The 19431-nt window shown below is 29.3% G+C and overlaps 2 protein-coding genes across 2 annotated transcripts; both read left to right on the top strand.

Moving 5' to 3' along the window:
- Positions 1-1036: 1036 nt before the first annotated feature.
- LOC123226754 (phospholipase A1-II 6-like) lies at positions 1037-2458 on the top strand. Its single transcript, XM_044651282.1, has 2 exons — positions 1037-1522; positions 2345-2458. Exons 1-2 carry the CDS (start codon positions 1037-1039, stop codon positions 2456-2458), a joined length of 600 nt encoding a protein of 199 aa, XP_044507217.1.
- An 8262-nt stretch (positions 2459-10720) lies between these two features.
- Positions 10721-12361, top strand: LOC123228336 (phospholipase A1-II 6-like). Its single transcript, XM_044653692.1, has 2 exons — positions 10721-11239; positions 11770-12361. Exons 1-2 carry the CDS (start codon positions 10736-10738, stop codon positions 12178-12180), a joined length of 915 nt encoding a protein of 304 aa, XP_044509627.1. The 5' UTR covers positions 10721-10735; the 3' UTR covers positions 12181-12361.
- Positions 12362-19431: the final 7070 nt, after the last annotated feature.

Genomic DNA, 19431 nt, shown 5'->3' with positions numbered 1-19431 from the left:
ATATTTAATTAAATACTTAAAATTAAATACATATAATATTATTTTTTGTGTCAACACGGATAGTCTTCACTCTTTTTGCATAACTTTTGCAGTGATGAGAGAAAAAAAAAATTTCTCATAAGAAAATCTTTTATCATCTCCACACAAGACAACCTTTGTCAATCACTTTGTACGCAAACATATCCCATCTTTGTCAATCATTTGTTCATACATAATGAGATCAATCAAACAAGCTCTTCGATTTGATATAAAAAAGACTAATATAAATATCATCATATAATTAAATAAATTTATATTAAAAATAAAATAATATTCAATCATTTGATATATATTATTTAAATATTCAATTTAGTACGGTTTTGAATTAAGAATAAATTTATATAATTTTAAATTAAAAATAAAATAATACCTAACATCATAATAAAAAAAATCTAAATACTTATTTTAATACTCAAAATTTAATATACATAATATTACTCTTTACATAAATATAGTTAGTCTTCCCTTCTCCTTTTTCATAGCTTCTACGGAAACAAGAGAAAAAAAAACAAATTCCCGGGAAGAAAACTTTTTATCATCTTCACATAGGACATTCTTTGCAGTCACTTTTTACGAAGACTTCTCTTATCTTTGTTCATACAATAAAATTCGACAATTTTAGAGAAAATACTTTTTCAAAATTCATCAATGATAATAATTACAGCAACTAATGTAAATGTGAATTTGATTTGCATTACTTTTTCAAAAAAAGACAAAATGACATAATAAGATCAATCATTGCAAACTCTTCGAATTGATATAAAGAAAACTAATATAAATATTATTATATAATTAAATAATTTATATTAAATATTATTGATATATTATTTTAATATTTAATTTAATACACAAAACTAAATACATAACGTTGTTCTTTGCATTGACGCAATTAATCGTCACTTCTCTTTTTGCATAACTTCAACAATGATGAGAGAAAACAAATAGCATGCAGTGAGAGTCTGTCCTCGTAAAAGAGTTGAACGAAAAAAAATACAAGATGACTAATTGGAAGGAGCTTAGTGGTGACAAGAGTTGGGAGGGTCAGTTGCAACCTTTGAAACAAAATCTTTGCAAAACTTTGATTCATTATGGTAGAAGAGTTCAAGCTATCTATGAAAGCCTTGATGATGGCAATCCCAAATATGAGAAAGATGAGCTCTTTTCTCAGGTTAGGCTAGGAGGATTCTACACCGTGAACAACTATTTCTATGCCACTTCAAAAATTGATTTCCTTCCTAAGGTAGGAGGTGCATGGAGCGGACGAGCTTGGATTGGGTACATGGTTGTGGCTACTGATGAGGGCAAGAAAGAAATAGGAAGAAGAGACATTTTGATTTGCTGGAAAGGAACTATGACGCCTGCAGAATGGATAAAAGTTTCTAGTTCAATCAATCCTCAGCTTCTCCCATTTTGGGAAAAAACTGCTTTGGAAATCCTTGCATACAAGGGATTTCTCTCCATATACATGTCAGCCAAAGATCAGGTAACAATAATAACCAATGATAAAAGAAAGCTGAAATAATATTAATAATACAAATAAGACCAAATGACTATTTCCCACCCAAGGTTTACTGAAATGACATATTTCCACCTTATATTTGAAAAACCAAAATTTCCATCCATTTGTTAAAATTGTTATAAAAATATTGAAAAGACAAAAAAAAAAAAAAAAGAAAAGAAAACACCTCTAGTTAAATCACACTATGCCCCCAAAAGTTCATTAAATAATTTATATTAATCTCAATTAAATATAAAAAATTACTAATATAACTATAAATAGAGGTGTCAATAACATATAATCATATATTCGAGGGAAATTATAATTTTTAAAAATTTTAAGGGTAATAATAAAATTTTTAGGGATATTTAGTAATTCTAAAAAACGTTTATGGTGTTTTGAAATTTTTAAATTTTAATTTGTCTTTCAATAGTTTCAAAATTTACAATTACACTACTAAAGAAATGAATAAAATGTAACAAACTAAGACGTAAATGTCATATCAAAATGATTAGGAATATAATAAATATTTTTAAAATATATGGGTGAATATTAATTTCCAAAACAAGATAGGGGAAATATCATTTGCCTTTAGTAAATTTTGAAAAATGACACTTACACTCTACATTGGATAAAATGACATAAATACTCTTTAATTGTTACAACCAATGATTTATTTAGCAGACAGGTAAGAATTTATCATTTCAATAAAACTTGGGTAGGAATAGTCATTTTGCTTTTTTTTTTTTAATGTTCTATATACCTAATCCAATGATCATTATATTTTGTTACAATGTATAAATGTAGGTTTTGGATGCAATAAAGGAGTTGATGAATCAATACAAAGGCGAGGAAATCAATGTAACAGTAAGTGGACACCGTCTAGGAGCTTCACTGGCCATAATGAACTCAACTGACTAGACCTGGCCACGGTTCATGAACCGTCGGTTTTGGTTCGGAACCACCGGTTCACGGTTCGAAAATATAAGGACCCTGAACCGAAACCGTAACAGGACGGTTCGTCCATGGTTTGGAACCGCCGGTTCCGGTTCATGGCCCCGGTTCAGAACCGACGGTTTCGGTTCGGAACCGACGGTTTCGATTCGAAACCGATATTGAACCGTCAATTCTAATACATGATCTTGATTTAATTTTTAAATTATTAATTACAATAATTGAAATTTAAAAGAAAGGCTTGGACTTAATTTTTCAATTAAGCTTCCTACGTATCTTCTTGGGGTTTAGAAGAATCAAAGCCTAAATTTTCACCAAAACTAAATGCTAAATGATCTATTGCTACCATTTTTGCAAATTCTTCTTTACTTTTATTATCACTATACATAAATAAAGATTTGTGTGTAGAATAACTATACCCGGTTATTTGTGTTTGGCCTCGGCTTTGTCCCAATTTTTCAGGATGCTTTGACTCCAAGTGCCTTTTGAATGTCCCGTATCCACCTCCTTGTTTGAATTTGTAAATTTGCCTACAATAATTGCAAGCAACATCAAAATTACCATCTTCCTTTTGTATTTTCTTGAAATGAATTTTGAAAATATCGGATGTAGGAATTTTTTGAGATTGTTGTTCCATCTCCATCTGTTGTTGATGTTGTTGTTGTTGCTCCACCTCTTCATATTGGTTTTCACTTTCTTGTGAATGAAAATCATCTATAAATTGATTTTCATTCACATTTGATATATGTGAATATTGACCAAATCTCCGTGAACCGGAAGAATTTCCACTACTTGCCATTTTTTGATAATAAATAAAATTAATTATATAAATAAATTATATGATTAATTTTAAAAGATAATAAATAAATAATAAATAAAATTAATTATAGAAATAAATTCTATAATTAATTATGAATTGTATAAAAAAAATTGAAATTGAAATTAATCAAAAATTAAAAAAGAATTTAATTAAATTTAAGAAAGTTTAATTGAATTGAAAGATTGAGAGAATATTAAGAGTTTAAAGAATGAGAATGAGAGTTTGAAGGATTGAGTGAGAAAGTAGAGAGATTGAGATTTGAGAGAATAGAATTTAAAGGGGTATATATAGAAAAAAACTTTTTTGAAAAAAATTAGAAATAGGGGGGGTGAATTGAAATTCCAAAAAATTACAGGGGACCAACGGTCCCCTGCAACTTCACTGAAAATTGCAGGGGACCAACGGTCCCCTGCAAATTTTCCTTCAAAAGGCAACGGTTCCCTGCGCAGGGAACCGTTGCCTTTTTAAAAAAAATTCAAAAAAAATTCAAAAAAATTTCAAATTTTTTGAGGTTCAGCACAGTAAACCGCCAGTTCATAAACCGGTGTGAACCGGCGGTTCCACGGTTTCAATTTATGTGAACCGAAACCGAACCGTAGAGCCACGGTTTCGGTTCCGGTTCAGTCCGGTTCCGGGTCTGTCGGTTCCGGTTCCAGGTTTAGACGGGCCGGTTTCGGTCCGGTTCACGGGCCAAACCGGCCCGTGGCCAGGTCTACAACTGACATAGTTGCTAATGGATATAATAAAGGGATATTGAAATTTTTACCCTCATTTGGGCCTATGTATACATTTATATCACACTTTTTACACTCTAAACATTTTTACCACTTTATAAGATAAGATGTCTAAATTGCCCTTATCTTCAACCTTAAGAAACTAAAACTAAGTTTTCAGTATTACTTACTTTTAATGCATTGTAGAGAGGGAAAATGTATAGATATTTAGTATCAATATTTGAAACAAGATTTATATTTATGTGTTAGATAAGATCAAGTGAATTTAAAATTGCTGAGTTTAAATTTTTTAAATTTAATGTATAAAAATTGTAAACTCAATTAATCTTATCAGCCGAAATTTTTAAAGCAGCACATGAAAAAGTAATCCAAAAAACCACCCATGAAGAGTATACACTGAAGTACTTGGTGTTGAATATATAAAGAATATATATATATATATATATATATATATAGCACATTTATCTTAAATATACTATAAAAGAGAGAGAGATTTATACTTTGCACGAAAAAAAATTCATTAAGCAATCGGCCGACGAAACTTATTGGATTTACAGAGACGAAATAATGGCAGGACAACAGGTAAGGTTTTCTTATCAAACAAAAGCATAAATGTATTGTATTATACCAAAATTAATTCAATTTGAATTCAGTCTAAATCACTTCAATTTAATTATATCATAATTTAATTAAGTAAATCAAAATATTATTAAATATTACAATTTTAACAATATTGTTAATTAGCTAATTGGTTCAATTTTAAAAATGAAAAAACTATCAGAAAATTGATTTTGGTTGGGAAGGTTTGAAAGGGGGGGTTGGCGGCGCAAATTGCCAACCCCTTTTTTTAAAAAATTTAAGGGTTGACGCTAACCCCTTAATTTTTATAAAAAGGGGTTGGCGGCAACCCCTTTATTTTTCGTTAAGCCAAAATTTTTTATTTTAGTTTAATTTATTTATATTTAAATAAATATATATATTTTGTTTAGAGTAAATATTTATATTGTTATACATGTATAATTTATTATTGTCTATTTGTTGGTGAACATGTTGACTAAAAACTACTATCTGAACTATAAGATGAATCTAGTGCATAACCTTTTCACTCACCTTGGTGTCATGTATGAGAGATATTATGATTTAAAAGACAAGCGCATAAAATTAACTGAAAATGAGAGGATATCTGGATTACCAAGGTCATTACCAGATTATTAGACTTCAATAATTTCTAATCTTGTCCGAGATAAGAAATTCAAGAATTATTGACAATGTGTGGATGAATTACAGCTCGTTAAAAAACGCAGAATTGTAATGAATATAAGAAAATCAACATCTCTCTCTATTTTCCCAAATCAACGAAGTGCGAGGCATGTAGGCTATCTCAAGCATTACAATAACTTTATCTTAGATAAAGTTACTCCTAATATTGTTAGAGATAGAGAAAATGTATTTTCTCAATCTAATTGGTAGGGATCGAATCTCTATAAATATGGAGAGCGTTTGATTATCAAGATGCCCTGTTTTAAATCGTACAAATCTCAAACCAAAGATAGTTCAAAAGTTGGTCATAGTCATTGAATTTCATGTCCAAATTTATTTTCGTATATATTTGTTCATTTATTAATACATTATGGTATTGAACCTCTTTGAATTATGGAAATGTTGAACTTCATGTTAATATAATATAATATATTTTATGGCTATTTGTGAGAATTCTAATACTGGTAGAATTTAATTATTCTCGTCTAGAATATACATTAAATAACAACATTAAATGAAATTGAGTGGAATGGGAGGAGAAAAACAATGCAGGGGGTTGGCGTCGCCAACCCAGCTTCGCGATGCCAACCCGTTCTTCATCTGAAAATTTTTCAGACCATAATTTTTGTATTTTTTGACCATCAATACAACATTATAACATCTTTAAACAATGAAAACAACATGAAATAACAATATTAAACAATCTAACAACATGAAATCACAATAAAATTAAATTTCACATGAAGTCATGAATATGAATCTACCATACATTATTTGATTCTCAATTATTTATAAAGAAAACACATAATATATGAGCTTGAATCAATACTGACTTGAATGTGGATGATTTTGCTGTGAAATTTTTGCAACAAATGTTAATTTTCTAAATAAATTTACCAATTTTCGTCTCTCCTCCCTTGTGTCCAATTTGAATTATAATGGTTTTTTCACGAATTTTATTGTTTAATCACATGTGTTTTCTATTGAAAAAGTGTTTTTCCCATGCTGCAAAGATTCTTTTCTCATTGGAAGGCTGAAGAAAAAGATTCTCTCTTTCTGCATGCAGGAGTTACATACATCAAGGGAGGTATTTTGGGGAAATAAAATACTGTTGTGATATTTTTATTTAGGCTTTGAGATAAATATTATATATATATATATACACGGTTAAAAAAAAGGATAAAAATTTCAGTATCCCTATAATAAACCCCAATGCATGGTCACAGTTTTCGCCTTTTCAAGTCCCAAGGTTGGAAACTCAGACTTCGCCACGATATTCAACAAACTCAACCATCTTCATCTCTTGCATATCAGACATTTTATTGACCCTGTTCCTAAGCTTCCACCAGGTTTTAGTTACTCAGAAATGAGAGTTCTTCTATCCATCACCAAGACTGATTTCTCAGTCTTGGACCTTCTACGAGGCAACCATATCATCCTTTCCATGATAGATATGTTATTCAAGTTTCATCATTTCAAGAATTTACTCACAACAGTTGAAAAACAGCGAGAAAAAGTTTTGCTCGCTTCAACAGCTGCTACCCCTACAATTTCGGCGGTTGTGGGAACTACCATTACAAATCTTGATAAGCTCAATGAGTCAATATTGGTTGTGGGCACTGTCATTGCAGATCTTGATGAGCTCGATAAGTCAAATTTGGTTGTTGAAGAATTGAGAATGACTGTTACAAATTGTATCTGCGAACTCCTCGAACTCAAACTGCCTAATAATCTTGCAAAAATATTAGTTATATATTACTAAATAAGGCTTTCATCACTGAAAATATATACAAAGCGGAACTGTAGAAGTTGGCTTAGGGTTTTCTAAATGGAGTTTTAGTATTGTTGGTTTTCCTTGTTGTGTGTGTCCTTTTATATATATATTTCAATGAAAATGCCTACTATTATTGTCAATATGTTATTAAAAAAGTTATATTAGTATGTCTTTCCAAAGATATTGTTTCCTGTTTTCAAAAAATTGTACGTTTTGGTGGGATTTCAGATCAGGAATGGCAACTTCACCCTAAAAAAATACATTACGATTTTAATTATTTACCATAATGTCAAACTATGATAGTACTTGAATAAAAGGATGGGGAGAAACCGAACAAATGGAGGAGAAGGGGAGAAAATTATTCTCACAAATAAGGTATGATGATTCCTCTTAATCCTTGTAGCAAAGATGGAATGGAGGGGGGGATGTGTCCCATCTCGCAGGAATGGGGATTAGAATATAGAAACAATTAGGGCACTACTGTTCAATTTGTTAAGTCCAAAAAAGCAAGTGGAATTTAAAGTGAGAAAAACTAAATTTATAGGGATGAAGTAAAATTACTAAATATTTTAGGTGAAATGACTCTTTTCAACCTAAACTTTAATGAAATGAGTGATGCTCACTCGTTAAGTTTGAAAAGGTCATTATCTTCATTCGTTCATTAAATTTGTTAATAGAGTAGTTAATTAAAGATGAAATGATTGTTTCCCAACCAAGGTCAATAAAATGACATATTCTCATTTTTAAGTTAAAAAACAAAAAAAAACATATTCTCACTCATTTTGAGGTGAAATTTCTTTTTTTTTTGGTCAACTATATAAAAGTTATATTATAAACTATTGGAATTATGAAATATTCTTAAAATATATGGAGTGAACATGATAATTTTTAAAACAAAATAGGATAAAAATATTCACTTGCCTCTAATAAGTTTTAAGAAATACATTTACACTCTTATAATATTTCTTATAATATTGTTCACACTTAAGTCTAGTGATGATGCTATTGATGGCGATCTTAAGAGCGAGTATGCGTGGTCATTGGGTTCGTGATACAATAACTGTAGTTGGGAGTGTTGCGCTACCACAGCAACATTGTGCATGCCCCGTGGCTGGAGCACTCTCAACTGCTATTGTAATATTTCAAACTTTATGGATAAAATGATAGCTAATTATAACCTTATTATAATATTTGGACAAAATGATATACTTTTTAATTTAAAAAACAAATAATTGTCTTTGACATATGGTTGTGAAAATGAGTTTTTCACAGTTACAAAGTGGGAATACGTCATTACAGTAAACCTTGGGTGGAAAATAGTCATTTGGCCTTAAATTTTATGCACCAATTATTGGTATAAATATTGTATCACCATATAAATAAGTGTTTTTAAATTAAAAATAAAATAATATTTAATAATTCTCATTATAAATATATATATTACTTTTAAAATTAAGAATTCCTTAATTCAAATTTTATGTTAAAGAATCTTGGTAGGATAGAAGATTATTTGGAAAAAAAATAAAGGAATGCGTGCCTTCAATGATTTCGCTTTGAAAAGGTGTTTTTTATAAATATATATAAATTGATGACTCTATGATTACAATAAACTATTAAAGTTTCATAAATAATTAATGACGTAATATTATAAAAATATTCAAATACAAAAAAAATTATCATATTTTCTCTATTTTCTTTTTTATTATTACTATAATTATAATTTTTTATCCTAAATATGTGCCAACTAGATAATAAATAATGTGTATAATTTTGTATATAAATAATGACATATCATTATATAATTAAATGTTATTTTATTTTTAACTTAAAATTATTTAATAGTATAAAAATATATTTATGTTCTCTGTGTAGGTGTGTATTGCCAAATTCCATGAAATTCTATCGTATTGCAATCTGCACTGCTAAAATTTGTTTCCGTTCTTTCTCTTCTCAATTTTTATAATCCTTCATTATTCTTGATGTGACAATTATCTCTTCTTCATTATGGTGACTTTTATTCATCCGCAATAGTGTTTGCTTTTGTCCCATTAGATGAAAGACTTACTGCTTCTTTGTATGATTCTTCGGCTTGGTACGAGCTTCATCATGAACAGCAACATTAAAGAATCAGAAAGATTTGTTTTTGCTTTATCACGTGAAATCAATCTCAACTGTTTTAGATTATGTGTGGATTATCATGTTTCTTTGATTTCAATCGTTTAAAGTTTAGAGAGTTTTCATGATCCTGTCACTTTCTTATCCAAGAATATCTTTGAAAATTTCTTCATTTTGTCCAGTTCAAAGACAAGCCATCTTCATTAACAGGTCCTCTTCAAACTGCTACTGTTCTTCATTTATCCTGTTGAAGTGTTAATGGCATTTAATTTCAGTTTTGAGCACTGAAACTTTCATCACTTAATGGTATTTAATTATATCCATTATTTATACATATAATATTACGTCTCACAAGAATTATCTTATAATTAGGTAATCCTCAGTTATATAATAAGAAATCATTTGAATATAAATTGCATTGCTCTTTATAAATAAGTATTAATGAATCAATTTTCACATCATATGGGATATAAGATCTCAATATTCATATTATCAAACTGGAATAATTTGTAAGTATTTAAAATTATAATCGATAGAATTTAGATAAGAGTAGATAGAGGAATTAGCTAGTTGTGCACTGCTTTGGTGCATCATTCGATCTTCAAGCATCGGGTGTTTACAAATAGGTAAGTGGAGAATGGTACCAGATTCTATAACTCATTTTAACCACCAAATTCAAGCATCTTTATCATATCAACTTGAAATTATTCTTGTACCAATATAATGACTTCTAAATAATGTTATCCATACCCAATTATAAATAAATAATTAATTGGTACTAAGATGATATATTATTATATAATTAAAAATTATTTTATTTTTAATTTAAAATTATTTAATCATATTATAATAAATTATTTCAGTGTTCCAAAGTAATTGTATATTTTATGTGAAGAATTATTCACTGTATAAATAGTGTTTATTTTTAACTATAATAAAAAATAGAATAATATTATATCTATAAATAAATTATACAAAATTATTTATAATATATTTTGATTATGTGATTTTTAAACGATATAATAAATAATTAATAAAACTATGTGTACCCACTTTGGATACATAAATATATACACATTTATATGTGTCATCATGTGATTGGATGATTTTGAATTAAGAATAAAACAATAACTAATCATATGATGACACATATGAGTGTGTATATATTTGTGTACCCAAAATGAGTACACATAGTATTGTTCATAAATAATTACATTACCTAATTACAAACTATCGCTTATAAGTTTGTATTTATTTTCATTATTCACTTTTGAAATGCGGTATCCAATTATGCGAAGATTCTTTCATTTACGGATAAAAAAATGAAAAATAAAAAACAAAAAAATGTCACGAAGTTGAGTTAAGATTAATTGGAACCGAGTTTAAACAAAGGTTAACTCGACCACAAGTCAAATTTAAACAAGTCACACCCAATTCAAGTTGACCGAATCGACAACCCGAACTAAATGAATTTTCTATAAATAGCATGCCCTACGGGATAGCATTCACAGGACAGGAGAGCGGATAAAATTAAAACTGATATGATGGCTAACTGGAAGGAGCTTAGTGGCGAGAAGAATTGGGAGGGTCTCTTGGAACCTCATCTCGACAAAGATCTCGGCAAAACAATAATCCATTATGGCAAAAGAGTTCAAGCTATTTATGATACCATTGACAGTAACAGATTTTCTCCAACTTATGGGCATCCCATATATAAAGAAGAAGAGTTCTTCTCTAAGGTTGGCCTGGGATTGTACACTATGAAGACATATTTATGGGCAAATTCGAGGTACGTAGATTCCAATAACAAGGGCGGAGATGTTTGGATCGGTTACGTGGCTGTGGCCACAGATGAAGGAAAAGAAAAGTTGGGAAGAAGAGACATTATGATTTGCTGGAGAGGAACTTTGACGCTGGCTGAGTGGATCAATAATTTGCAGGTCGACCAAACCTCAGCCTCGCCAATTTTAGGGCCATGCCCGGAGAATCCTCGTGTGCACAAGGGCTTTCTCTCCATCTACAACTATAAGTTAGCCAGACAGAAGGTAATTCTTTACACACAAATAACGGCTACCGATGCACTAACATGGGGTATAAGTAATTATGATTTTTTTAATAATTCAGTGAGAATTTACAGAAAGTAATACCAATGCGTTATAACTTAGATAGACTTTATTAGCGTGGTCTTCAAAGTTTATTCAACTTTCGATAGTTTTGATAACCTATTATGCAGTGGTTATGTCCCTTTCCGAAACAGTTTTATCAATTAAAAATTATCGTCCAATAGAGGTTTTAGGGGAGAAAGACTTTTCTCTCTAATACAACTAATTTTGAGAACTATATGATTTAGACTATATGACATTCAAAATATTCCTAAAACTTTAAAATGTTGCCAATTCAAGATTTTATATCTTATACGTAGATTTTGTAAGATTAGGATTGAATAATTTATTCAATTCATGTATATTAAATCTCATGGCTTTTTTAAAACTTCGATTCAAACTTTGGCTTTCTTGCTGATAAATAACATAATCCACAAGTTTATAGTTGAACCTGATTGTTGGTATATGTGTAGGTTCTTGAAGTTGTCAGGGTACTGGTGGATCAATACAAAGATGAAGAAATCAGTATTACAGTATCAGGGCACAGCTTGGGGTCAGCAGTTGCCACATTGAACGCAGCCGATATAGTTGCCCATGAATACAACAAACAAACAGGGTCAAGCACCGCAGCAATGGTGACAACCTTTGCCTTTGCAAGTCCCAAAGTTGGCAACTCAGACTTCAAGACCGTCTTCAATAAACTCAAGAATCTTCATCTCCTGCACATTAAACATGCTCGCGACCCTGTTCCTCGACTTCCTCATGGCAATAACTACTCGGAGTTAGGAACTGTGTTAAGTCTCGACACTACTGATTCAAAGGAGTGTCATAGTTTGAAGTATATACTTAAGGTAATTGAAGCAACACAAGTAAAGCTGAACTAAAAATGGTGACGGTAAGCTGGATGTGTTAAGAATGTAATGCTAAATAAGGTATGTTTGTGTTAGCAGGAAGCACAAACCATAGTAAGACACAGTCCACCTCTGTGACGAGAGGAAATTGCTTCCCTTGTGTAATGACGTAGTCCATCTCTGTGATGATAATAAGTACTTCCCTTGTGTGTAAGTAGTTCCCTCGTGTGATGATAATAAGTTACTTCACTTGGTTTTAACCTGTCATTAATAGATTTGGATTCAAATTAAGTTAAACTCGAACTTAGGCCAATTCAAGTTCAGTGCGGCTTGAAGGGAGCAGATCTTGAGCTTTCCTCAAACCATTTTGAGCTTGCCTTGCTTAAAAAGAACTAAAATCGAGTTTGATTACAGTGCTAAGTCAAACTAAACTTGAGTTTGACTCAATATTATAGTTGAGTAAAAAATAACTAAAACGATATCGTTTCATGTTTATTGATCAAACAACATTGTTTAAGTTGATTCAAATCGAATTTTTCCAAGCTCACAATCTTGGCAAGCCAAACACTTTTCAAGCTTGAACTTAACAATATTAAACTCTTAAGCTCAAGCTTGAACTTGAGCTTACCTGATTTGAATTTGTTTTTGGTTTATTTGAGCTGAGCTTATTTGTAAGCTCGAGTAAACTTGACTTGATCCATCCCTCTTAGTTGATACGGGATTGCACCTAGAAGGTTTGATAACAAGGAGATAAAAGTATTGAACGTCTCTATAAGGCTGTAAATACAAAATGAGTGCATTTGGACTCTAAATCAATAAAGTGAAAGCTTGGTGAGAGTTACAGAGGAATAGAGTCATTTTTATTTTTCTTTTTTTGTGTGTAATTGTCTAACCTTTTTCTCTTCAATCCAAGCTCAAATTGTAGAGTTAGGCTACAGGGTTGAACAACATTCTATTGGGATTGAGTTGCTATCGAAAAGCAAGTAAAAAATTCAGCAAAGAAGACCTTGATCAGAGTTGTAACGGATAGTTTTAAATGCATTCAACACGGGTGACAGATCCTTGTCACAAGCGACTTGCCTTATTTCTATGTTTAGTTAAAAAAACAGAAGCTTGAACAGGTGCATCTTGGCTTGTGCATGGTTGAAGTATGGTTTGATTTTATACAAGACAAAGAGGTGCACTACTAGAAGAGAGTGCATCATAGCTAAAAGGTTTTGAAAAACTGCATGACTGAAATGATTTTACATGTGTCAAAGTTGGATTAGTATTGTGTGTCATGGTTGGAAGGTTATGAAAAACTGCATGGTAGGGAGGATTTTTTTAGTGTCACGATTAGGACACAATTGTCATGGCTAGAACACATTTGTCATGGTTAGGACACTTCTAAGGTTGTGAGCTAGAAGCTTAATGTGTCACGGTTGGACACGTGGCATGAGCTGGGAGCTTTGATCACAGGGCTAGACCATATGCAATAACAGCACGACTTGATTTTACTCTTTTCAAGTAATTTTTTATTTCCAAAACACTAAATCGTTAATGCATGGCTTGGTCACATGAGAGGTACGACCATATTTTTTTGCTTCAACTTGATCTATAATTTCATACTTTATCTATCTTATAATGCATTCATGCATTCTTTGGATATGTTAACTTAAGTTTTATCGTCATCAAAATATTAAGGTACAACAATGAATGTTAAGGGATTTGGACTCGTCATTTGGAGTGCATTATACATTAAACTTTAAATGAAACTTTAAATGAAAATAATATAGGATAAATCTAATATATAAATGTTTGTTATGAATTTAGATAGGTGAAGACAAAAGAATAAATGAGGTAGAATATATATATATATATATATATATATATATATATATATATATATATATATATAGAACCTCCGAAAGCAAAACACAAGAGAGAGATATTTATTTGTTTAAAAGTATGAAGAGTTTATATAATTCGAAGTTAAGAGAAGAGGGGTATATATAGGTTACGATTATACATATAAAGCCAAAACATTAATTGTGTCATATTCATTGTGCCACCACTTCATTTAATATGTTCACATTGATTTTCTTCCTCCAATAGATATTAAACCTTATCTCATAATTAACGTGCCCACAATATATTAATTGTTTTCACACCTATCATTGAGTTTGATTTGGTGGAAAGTCACCCAATATATAACTCTCCTTTATATTTTTACCACTTACAGGTAATTATATTAATTTTGTTAAGAAAAAATCAAATAAAATAAAAATCAAAGTAAATTAATATAATTATTTAATGTTTTATAAAATGGGATTAGGCTTACTTAAATTATCTCATTAAAAATCTTACTGGAAAAACTCACTGACACAAAACCTAATCATGGTAAAAAAAGTATAGTACACTTTTTGTTCAATATATTATATACTTAAAAATTTTCTCCCCTTAACGAATGCTCTCCCTGATTATAGTGGGATTAATTCGATTATCTATTGAGCTACCGCATATAGATGTTATACACGAACTTTTTAAATATTGATGTTAGTAATATCTTGGTGAACAAATCTATAAGATTTTCATTTAATCGTACTTGTTTGATATCAATCTTTTAGCTCTGTTGGAGTTTATAAGTGTAAAAAAAACTTTAGTCAGATATATTTGATTTTGTCTCATTTAATGTATCCACCTCTAATTTAGGCAATACATGTTGCATTGTCTTTATATAATATGGAATGAGTGTCTATTATGAAAGGAATATTGCATGTATTATGGATGTGATGGATAACAGACTAATAACTATATGCATTCTCAACTCGCTTCATAGAGGGCTAAAATCTATAAATAATTTGAAGATGTTGCAACTAAGCTTTGTTTGGTGGAGTGTCATGATATTATTGTCATTATAAATGAAAACATATCTCATTTGCAAGCAAGGCTTATAAGGATCAGAAAGATAACCAACACTGTATATCTAACCAAACTAAGATTTTTAGAAGATTTGGCATAGAATAATTATAAATCTCTAGTTTCACATAGGTAAAAAATTATATGTTTGACTCCGTTCTAATGACGATGGGTTAGTGTAAAGCGAAATCAGACTAATAAATTCACTACGAATGATATATCTAGTCTAGTGTATTAGATCAAATATAATAAGACACCAATGACATTAAGATATGATATTTCAGGATAGAATATCTTTTCATCATTTTATTTAGGATGAAATAAGTTCTTTTTTGGATCAAGAATTCAAACAACCATTGGGTACTCAAAAGGTAAGTCTTATCCATGTTAAAACGTTTTAATAATTTTTCAATATACTCTAATTGATGGATAAGTATTTTATTTGAATTATGTTCAATCTACAGGTCGACACAATATTTTATTTTTTTCCAAATCATTCATTTCAAATTCAGTTTCAGATATTCAACAATTATTTAAGAGTTCCAATTAAATTTATGTCATCAACATAAACTGTCATAATAACAAATTTCGATTCTGACATTTTTATAAAGATACATGAGCGTATAAAGTCATTCACATAACCTTTTATTATCAAATATTTGTTAAGATGATTATATCACATTCTTCTAGATTATTTTAATCAGTATAATGATCTTTGTAACTTGATTGAGTATATGTCTCTTAGATTGACCTTTTTTGCTTTAGATAATTTGAATCCTTCAGGGAGTTTCATATATATTTCAATATTCAAATTTTTATACAAATAATTGGCAACTACATATATTAGAAGCATATTCAATCTTTTTGAGACTATTAAGCTAATCAAATATTTGAATGTGAGTATATCCATCACAGGTGTATATATTTCATCAAAGTTTAAACCTGACCTTTGGAAAAAGCCTTGGGTTACAAGCACTCATTTATGTCTAATGGATTGTACATCCTTAGGTGTTAAGACTACAAACCTAAACACTTGACGTTTTACAAGAGAAACTAATTTTACTCAAATTCATTTAGGTCAATCATGTCTTTGTAGTATGTGATTCAAAATCATTATCATTCATAATTTTAGTAGCTACTACAAATAAGAATACATCATCAGTGTTAATTACTTCACGATTTCACGTCTCTCGTGTATAAGTATAATTTATAAACGCTTTTATATTCTCATTTTCCTATATTTTGGATTTGTTCTACTTTGGGGGTTCTAGTCTTTTCAGAGGCCACAATCTCTTTTGGAGAAATATCAACGAGTGTAAAGTTTTTCAATTGTTTTAGCATCATTATGATTAATATTTGTTTTATTTTTTGCTTTTATTTTTTGAGGAATAGTATCTTTCAACCCAACAGGTCTATCATACTTTTAGTATGCAGTATATTGATCGGTCACAATTTGAATAAACTATTCAACAGTCACATTAATTCTTTTTAGTATGTTGGTAGTTGGTATGTGTGATCTTGTCACTTTTATCGTATCACAAATACATCAGACATTTAATTGACAATAATTTATAAATACACTATTCTTTATACTTCAGTTTCACTTTGGGATGTGCAAGGATCGAGATGAGATATCAAGTAAATTCGTGTCTAATTTCAAAAGGCATTTTCTTTTTTCCTAAAGGTGGAAATGTTGTCTCATCAAGGTGGAAATGTTGTCTCATCCAAGTGACAAATCTACAAAGTGTGTAGTAAAAATATCACCTATTAATAGTTTCGGATACCTGATAATAGATAGTGAATTACATACAATATAAATTCTCAAATGACATTGTGGTCCTATCTTTGTGCATTGAGAAGACACAACAGGGACGTAAACAATATAATCAAATATCCTCAAAAGAAATATATCAGGTTAACGACTATGAACCAATTGTAGAAGAGAATATTAATGATAAGAAGAATGTCACAATTGAATTAACGTTGCAGCATGTAATATAGCATGTCCTCACATAAAAGTTGGTAATTGGGTTCTTAGTAATAAAGCACATGTAATTACCTGGAATGGTTTGATAAGAGACTCAGCTACTCTATTCTAAGTATGGACATGCAGGATTGTATATTCAACATCAATCTCTATAAACATATAATAATCATCAAATGTCTTAGATGTAAATTAACTAACATTATCTAGCCATATTGATTTGATCAGATAATTTGATAAATATGTCTTCAACTTGATAATTTGAGTTAATAGTTTAAAAAAAGCAATATTTCGCGTTGATAATAAACAAACATAAGACCATCGTACAAATACATCAATTAAGACCATAAAATAACAAAAGTGCTCACTTGGTGGACGAATGAGTCTACATATGTCCTTTTGAATCTTTTGTAAGAATGATGGGTATTCAACTCTAACTTTGGAGAGAGACGGTCTTATTACTAATTTGCCTAATGAATAAGCAGTGCAAAATTTTTTATTGGAAAAAAAAATCTTATGATTCTTTAGTGCATATACATTTGAATTTTTAATAATTCTACGTATTATTGTAGATACTGAGTGACTTAAACAGTCATATCAAAACATAAAAAGTTTTCGATCAGAGAACTTCTAGTTAGATATTGTGTAGATTTCAATTGCATTTATGATTGTATAATACAATCCAGATGATAAAGCGGATAATTTTCTAGTGCAAACCTTCTTTTGGAGATATTAACAGTTATACAGAGGAATTTTGCAATATTTTCAGTCATAGTTTCAATGTGATAATTATTATTTTTTATATCTTTAAAACTAAATAGATTTCTTTTAGATCTACTTGATTATAATACAGCATTTATGTTTAATTTGCTCTCATTTTAAACAAAATTATAGTTCTTCTAGAGCTTTCATTAAGATTTATTGACCTTGAAATCATGTGTACTTTAACTTCAATTGATACTAAAGTTAAAAAAAAAAAAAAAATTCTTTAGAATTATGCTTCTTATTGTACTATCCACCAAACACCTCTCTATCATTAGCTTTTGAAGTTAATGCTTCAATTTCAAAACTATATTCTTTCATTTAAAAATTACGTTAGCCATAACGTATACCAAATAGTGAAAGAAAAGAGAACATGATAATAAAACACAAAATAATATTCATGACTCTAAAATAAGAATATATAATGGATTCTAATTATAAAAATCTTGAACATTCATATCACTAGTCAAGTGACATATTTTTATTCTTGAAAGAAGTCTTAAAACATCAAAATTCGTTAGATTGACAAGATCTAAATCATCAACAAATTCGATTATATTTTGATGAATGTTTAATATAAATTCACCCAATATTTGTGCATACAACAGCTACGCAACCAATGACATTTACAACCATAACTATTATTTTGTGGTTTACTCCGTATTATTCTTTATTTTGCTTCAATTTTAATTTACGTCTGGTGGTATGACTGAAATTTTCTAATATAACCATCTGTGGTCAAAATTATTTCATTCATACCCACAATAACTACTACTGTTAGTCGTATTCACTTCAAGAAATGATGCAATATTTATGGGGTAAGTTTGATGGTTTTTCATTAATAACCAAATGTAACATTAACTTAGAATTTCTTTTTCGATATTGTTACTATATGAGTATATTTTTACAGATGAAAGGTAGAAAATATTTTTACTTCCAAATTACCTAAATCAGGAAAAAATTCTAAATATAACAGAGTTGAATTACATAACCATTAGGAGTATTATTGAATCCAATGTTCAAATTTATTTTTCTAATTTCTTCACAAATCTAGTAGATCCATCATTATATTTACATATTTAGCTTGCAATCTTTCGGGGCTGTGATGCCAAAAAAATAGTTGTCTTGAATTTATCCTTCTAAGACATCTTATTTAATTACTTTTTCAAAACTCATAAATTCTAAATGAAAGAATCATGTAAAAGTTTATTTAGTTATATCCATCCAATTTTAAAAATTTCAAATTCAAATATCGTTCATATTTACAAAATTTCTAATTTTGTAGATAATATATTATGATTAATCTTTAAAACTTCAAATTCAAATATTATATGATATTTACAAAACTAGAAGTTTTGTAATTAATATTCAGAATAGTATAATATTTAAAACCTTAATTTTGATGATATTTGGATTTCAAATTTATATTTTTTCACAATTTATACAAACTTTAAATTACAAATTAGATATAGTTGTTGTAAAACAAATAAATATTTTAATAAAATTTAAGATTTCGAGCCCATATATATAAATATCTATTCTCACTATTTTACAAACTGCATATTATAAATCAAATATATTTATTATAATACAAATAAATATTCTAATGATATTAAGACTTTGAATTCATATTCATGATT

Source organism: Mangifera indica, chromosome 10 (genome assembly GCF_011075055.1).
Source record: "Mangifera indica cultivar Alphonso chromosome 10, CATAS_Mindica_2.1, whole genome shotgun sequence".
Classification (NCBI taxonomy): Eukaryota; Viridiplantae; Streptophyta; class Magnoliopsida; order Sapindales; family Anacardiaceae; genus Mangifera; species Mangifera indica.
Note: the sequence above shows the minus strand (reverse complement) of the source record. Positions and strands in the feature narration are given on the sequence as shown.